This window comes from Merops nubicus, unplaced genomic scaffold (assembly GCF_000691845.1).
Source record: "Merops nubicus isolate BGI_N331 unplaced genomic scaffold, ASM69184v1 scaffold34909, whole genome shotgun sequence".
Taxonomy (NCBI): domain Eukaryota; kingdom Metazoa; phylum Chordata; class Aves; order Coraciiformes; family Meropidae; genus Merops; species Merops nubicus.
This window is the reverse complement of record NW_008633602.1, coordinates 2,072-8,433: the sequence shown is the minus strand read 5'-3', so window position 1 is coordinate 8,433 and position 6,362 is coordinate 2,072. Positions and strand designations below refer to the sequence as shown.

The following is a 6,362-nucleotide window of genomic DNA, read 5'->3' as shown; positions in this document are numbered from 1 at the left end:
ATTTCCCAGTAAGTGAGAGTGCCCTTTCTCTCCTCTTTACCTTCAAAGAGAAATAAGGTGGAGAACACAAAAATGTTAACAGAAAGTGCTGGTCTGTTTTGACTCAAGCCTTGATTAGTTAAATAGTTACTCTTATGTAAAGGCTTCCCAATGACAAAATATTTTGAGTGTGAGATAGGGATAGAGATGTGCCAGAAGTTGTCCAGCATGAGTAGCAGGCACTCCTATGGCACACAGAGCAGTGGAAGCAGAAGGATGGAGGAGTGTTGGCAGGCAGTCCATAATTCAGGCTAACATCCTTTAGCAGGTGTGTATATGGGTTTGTTTTCCTTGTTAAACTCCTACTCCAGCATTTTATGCTCTAACTTTATTGTCCTTCAGTTTTTGTTGCTCTTCCACAGGGCCTTGGTTTAGCCCCAAATGATGTGATTTACTGAGTTGCCAGTAAATTAGCATTCATACTGGATGGCAACACAGGATCCCCTCAATTAAAAATCATGACATTGAAAAAGTAATAGACCCTCAAGAAAATTACTTCTGAAATAAAACCAATATAATATCCTTAAAAATTAATGATAGCTTTTTCAGCACTCAACAGTTTGCAAGTTTACATTTGATTGATTCTCAACATAAACAGTATCTGTTCCTAGTTTCAGTATGCACATTGAGGATGCATGAAGTATTTTTGAGTTTCTGTGGTAAATTATCACAGTTCTGACAGACTTTGAGGACCCTTATCTCTCCTGGAAGGCTGAGGCCATCAGCAGAGGAAAAGAAAGTTGTTTTCCTGATCCTGGTTGTCTTTTAGGACTGCACAAAAGCTGCTTAATTTTCTGTGCAGCCCCTTGACTAATACAAGCTTAGTAGCTGAGGGGATTTGAGTAGTTACCAGCAACTACACACTGGTAGTAAATAATTGTAATGTAGATTAAACAGGACATTTAGTAAGTCAGTTGTGGAATCTCATTGAGTTCTGCTTAATGTGTATTTTTTTGGTTAGGTTAAGAAGAGTTGGGTAATAAAAAGGGTGTTCAAGTGCCTGTAAACAGGATGTTGAATTCTTTATTTGTACTTTCCCTTACTCTGCCTGGCTTGATTTTCTTCCCTGCCTTGCTAGCAAGAAGTGCATCCAGAGAAGGTTCATCCCCATGTTGCTCTTGCAGTGTTAGTCCAAGCACAGAGCACACTTCTGTTGCATCAGAGTCTATCAGCAATTTTTCTAGGTTTGTATTCCAATCTGGGCCATGGCATGTTTCCAGTCCTTTATCAGACATCCATGGTTCACCAGCTCTCTGGAGCTGTGAAAGCAATAGGGGTTTTTGTCTAGCCCTTTTTCTGAAGCTGTTCTGCAGTAATTCTACCACTGTGTTGGTCTCACTTGCTCCTGTAGTATTCTTCAGCTTCACATTCCAAAATGTAATATTTGAAGATTGCATTTAGTGTATACTACACATTTTTTTTCCTTACACTTTCTGTTGTGCCCCCTTTTTAAACCAAATCTATTAACAGAAAATGATTTTCAAAACAGGAGAATTTTAAAGTGTCAAGTCATTTAGGAACCAAACAGCAGCTCACACTCTGATTGGATGTCAGTTGAAATTAGAAATAGCTTTTTATAGCTGTGGCTCTACATGGTGAATTTGTAGTATTGTCCTGTTGGGATTATGCATCTGAAGCTTAGAACAATTTGTTTGTCTGAGACTGGATTATGCAGTATATGAGAAAAATAACACCTCACAGGGAATACTGCCCTTTTTTCCTAAATGGTTATTTCAGACTTGACACAGGAATCTGCTCTGCTGCTCTTGCACAAGTTATTAATTTGCAGGACTCAATGTCTTATATTGGAAGAGAACATGGAAGTAACTCTTGCAAGAAACACTTAAAAAATACTGGTGCTGACAGGAAGGTGGAGAAAAGATTTTCAGACTGTATATGGGCCAGTAGCTAAGAGAGGTAGGGATGGAGGCAATGTAACTTGATAGTGTTCCTCTGCAAGGTCCACAATACTCATTAATGCTTTTAAATAAAATTAAATTTTAAAAAAGATTTTGAGAGTATTTGTGATAAAACTGAGTCTGATTGAGGTCTGGAATGTGGGGAGGTAGTACCTGAAGAATTTGGGAAGAAGAGCTGAACTGCTATGAACACGTGGATGTTCTGCCTCATGCCCCTTCCCTGTGTGAAAGGCTCCTGGGGGGTGCTTCCCATTTCCCCAGCCCTAAAACAAAGGAGCTTTTTGCTGACATCTCTGCAGTTGTGAACACACTTCCATTATTGGAGTTGGGGGCTTGAGAAGAATTGGGTTCAACAGATCTCATCAGAAAACCTAAGAACTTTTTCCTGCTGCTGACCACTTCAGTGAAGTCAGAGGGCAGCACAGGGGGTAGTGCACTGTGCTGTGGTCAGGGGAAGTTGCTGTTTGTGCCATCTTGGCTTCTGGGAAAAGTCTTCAGGATAACTTTGACTTTATTTTGATGCTTGACTGTTCAAGTACAAACACTTAATAGGCCCTGCTTTTGTTGAGGGCTTGGAAATAATTATCCATCGTTCCCTTTATCCTTTAGCTTCTTAAATCATTCATGAGCTTAGAACAGTGTCTTAATTGCAGTAGGTTTGAAGCACTGAAATACACAAGTCTCACGTATAGTTTGTTTTAATTTTTTTATTTCAAAATTGATTCAGGTGTCTAAATATTTTTGTGCTGTGTGTACAGGCAAATATTGATGTTAGAAAGCATAAAACATAGATGGGTGCAGTTCTACTTCTCATATATTGCAGCCTTCTGGGTCAGATCTATTTGAGACAAGCAGTGCAAAGGTGATAACAGAGAAATGTGTGGTCCTTTTTTTTTTATAAAAAAATGTACATTAATTCATTTAGTCTGGTTTTCACTGCTAAATAAGTTACTCAGTGTCTCCAAATATGAAAAAAAATTCCATTGCAGCATTTTTCATATACATGAAGATTTTTTTTTTTCAAAGTGTCTTCATAGACCTGTCTTGAAATGGGATTTTCTCTGATTTGGCAGGATGAAGAAGTACAGTTAGTATTTGCAGATCTGCGTAATAAGCCCAGCAGGAGCACTTGCACTGCCATGAGGGACTGGCAGTACTTCCTAAGTGTCAATTCAGCCATCTGAAAACTGATACAACTCTGGATCTCCAAAAAGTTAAGACAAGAGAAAAATTAGGCTCTTGGGAGAACAGAGTTGCTTATCCCACAACTACTGTATTTACAGAATGACCCCGAATTGGCTTTGAGTGAGATTTTTCTTTTGTGTTGTGTTGTCCATTTTGTCACAAGCTGGTTAATTGTCATTTTTGATCAGCTTTGGGAATTTTGAAGGTCTCTCCTTTCAGGGTCAGTGAGGCTTTAATCAGTCTGGTGAATTCAGCAGGTAGCTCTTCTGACTTCCAGAACTTAGTGCTGTGTTTCTTGTACCTGACTTTGTTCTGGGTGGTTGCTTCAGCCTCTCCTCAGCTGGCATGGGCACACCAGTTCTTTTTACCATGCATGTTGCATTGTAATCAAAAGGAGGGGTGTACAAGAGAAAGATCACTAGAAGATGGCAGGGCAAGCAAGGAAGGAAGGTTGTAAGTGGAACCTGAAAGTTTAATGTAATAATAATTAAAAAGCACAGAGTTCCCAGTCTATTCTATCTATTCTGTGAAGCCAGTCTCAGAGAGCTGGAAGCTGTCGGCGTGCTGTCCATTGATGCGGATCTCCTTGTCAGTCCTTTTTGGACTCTTTGAGTCAGCTGCAGCAGGAAACTCAGGAATAGTCTTGTCAAAGTTCTCCATCTTGATCTGATATTCCCCTTTGGCGTTGCGGGCTAGCACAGGGGCGAAGCGATGGTACAGCATGATCTCTGAGGGGAGGTAGGATGTTCTCCTCTGACACGTTTCTCCTGTGCCCTCCTGCACAGCAGACAGGAAGATAACCAGCTCAAAATGGTGAGCAGCTTCTCTTTGGAGGAGAGCAGCCAGGGGGCTGGATGGAGTGATTAGGTGGTAGTACGTCAGTGGGAAGATGAAGAAAGGACACTCGTCCAAAGCGACGCTGTCTAGGTGGAAGTCAACACTGGTTTGGTGCAGCTGCCCGTTCTCTTGTTCCTGGTACAGTATGGCTGAAATCTGGACGCTGGTGAGGGGGCTGGAGCGGGTGTTGGCCACCTGGAAGGTGAGGTGCAGCTTCCCCTCGGCCTGCGTCACGGCGGCGCGGCGGGTGAAGCGGATGGAGAACGCCCGGTTCTTTGGCCGGGCAATCTTGGCCACAAAAGCACCTGCACCACAGAGAAGGACAAAGTGAGCTCCAGCACCATGCCTGGGCTGCTTCCCTGTATCCTCCAAGCTCTGTGTGAAACAGTCCAAAGGAACAGAAGCAGGCTTGGGTGGACATGGTCTTTCTAGCCCCAGCCTGCGTGCTGGAAAACCGCCAGGCTGGCATCACACTAACCCAGTTCTGCTGAAAAAGTGTAGCTGTCCTAAAATACTGCTTTTTTCTCAACTGCCTTCACTCATTAATGCTTGGAGAGTGAACTGTAGCTGTAGGAAGGGGAGCAGTTAGCTTGCCCCAATTCACTGTAATTGGTACTAGTACCTGACCTCAGTGTGCTACCAGTGGAGAAGTCCTTTCTTAATACCCAGGAAACTAACCTACTTCTGAAATACTTCAAACCTGAAAGATCATTTAAGTAGCTTAAAATGCCTCAAAGCTGTGGCAGTAAAAATTTTCATTGTCAGGTACTGAGGAATACTTAAACCCAGAGTTAAAGATCAACAAAAATACTTAAGCTAAAGTAAAGCTTGAAAACAAAACCAACTGACCTTCAATTATTTAGTTCCATGGAAAAGTGTGGAGAGAACAGTGTAAGAAATGAGTGACTAAGTGGTAAATGGGGATCTGCCACAAGGGTCATCCAATAAGTAGCACAACTTTCAAGTCCAAATCTTCAGACCACCTAATTGATGTCTTTTGTTAATGAAAGGTGTTTGACTGACTGCTGCATAGCTGAAATCTCATCCTAGTTGTGGTGACTGACTTAATTACTCTTCCAGGTATCAACATGATCCCTATTTCTGTTCTAGCTCCATTTCTTAAACGTAATCATTGCACCTACTCTATTTAAAGATGATAGATGAAGGATTACCTGTGATGAAGGCCTCCAGCATGAGCCCCAGGACCATCTGTATTGCCAGCAGTGCAATAGCACTGGGACAGTCCCCACTTGGGAACATAGTGCCGTAGCCAATGGTGAGTTGTGTCTCCAGCGAGAAGGAGAAAGCAGCTGTGAAGCTGGTGATGTACTTGACACATATAGTGTGGTTGTCAGGTGGAGCATCGTGGTCCAGCTCCAGGTCCCCATTCATCTCAGCCAGCAAATACCAAAGCACTGCAAAGACTAGCCAGTGGAGGACAAAAGAGGCAGAGAAGACGAGCATCATCCATCTCCAGCGCATGTCCATTAGTATTCCCCACGCGTCCCGCAGGTACGCCAGACCTTTCCCATGGGCCCCTTCCATCTGCAACGTGCTGTGTCCATCCTTGGTCACCATCCTCAGGTGGCGTTGGCTCAGGAGGGGAGCGCTGGGTTTGGTGTTGTTGCTCTCTATCATGTCTGTTGTCATCTTCTGGACAGGAGGAAAATGGAGAAAGGGTGATAAGAGCGCAGCGTGTTGGTGTTGTAACGTTCACAGCTTCTGACACATCAGCAGGGGTTGAAATACAGCAGCCAACAAAGGAGGGCTTATACATTGCAATCCAGAGAAGATTAAGTCAGAAGCCTGGAGAGGAATTTACCACTGTTTGTGGTAATACTTTGCTAAAAAAGATTAAGTTTAAAAATCTGACTGCTTCTCAGATTTTTCCCTGCTTAGTTGTTCAAATATAACTTTCATACTTTACCTGCCTAAATTTACTTTTGAGTCACTTTCTTCTGTAGGGGTGACTGGGATGGGATTAGGCATGCAATACCTGAAAAGAAACTGCATTTTGCCTGATTCTAGCAGTTTTTGTAACTTCTTTCTAGCAGAGTATTGTAGTTTACCAGTGCTATTAATAATAGTACCATGGCAATAATATTTACTATATTACTTCTCTAACATGCTCATGCCTTTTAGGGGAATGCTGTAGTTTACCTGGCAGGCCTTGCAGAATTTCCTAGCTCAGGAAATGCCTACTGTCTCCACCCACTGTGTCCACTTCAGGAGAATTACAGAGCTGCTCCTGGGAGTCTGGGGCTGTTTATGTAAGGATCAGGTAAAAACAAGGCAGGAGAGCAATACTGGAAATACACTGTGGCATAACTTGAAGGCTAGTCTGCCTAAGCTGTGAGGGGTTTTTATTAGTCACCAAATAAA

The 6,362-nt window shown here is 42.5% G+C and overlaps 1 protein-coding gene across 1 annotated transcript; it reads right to left on the bottom strand.

The window, feature by feature from the left end:
* Positions 1–3,662: 3,662 nt before the first annotated feature.
* KCNJ13 (potassium inwardly-rectifying channel, subfamily J, member 13) lies at positions 3,663–5,630 on the bottom strand. Its single transcript, XM_008948316.1, has 2 exons — positions 5,153–5,630; positions 3,663–4,285 (listed from the first exon to the last, which is right to left on the bottom strand). Exons 1-2 carry the CDS (start codon positions 5,628–5,630, stop codon positions 3,663–3,665), a joined length of 1,101 nt encoding a protein of 366 aa, XP_008946564.1.
* Positions 5,631–6,362: the final 732 nt, after the last annotated feature.

Bases quoted from the DNA above. Each gene is read 5' to 3' on its own strand.
- KCNJ13 (XM_008948316.1), bottom strand. From the start codon at position 5,630: ATGACAACAGACATGATAGAGAGCAACAACACCAAACCCAGCGCTCCC. The intron at 4,286-5,152 runs GTAATCCTTCAT...TCTGTGGTGCAG, and splicing joins GCTGGAGGCCTTCATCACAG to GTGCTTTTGTGGCCAAGATT.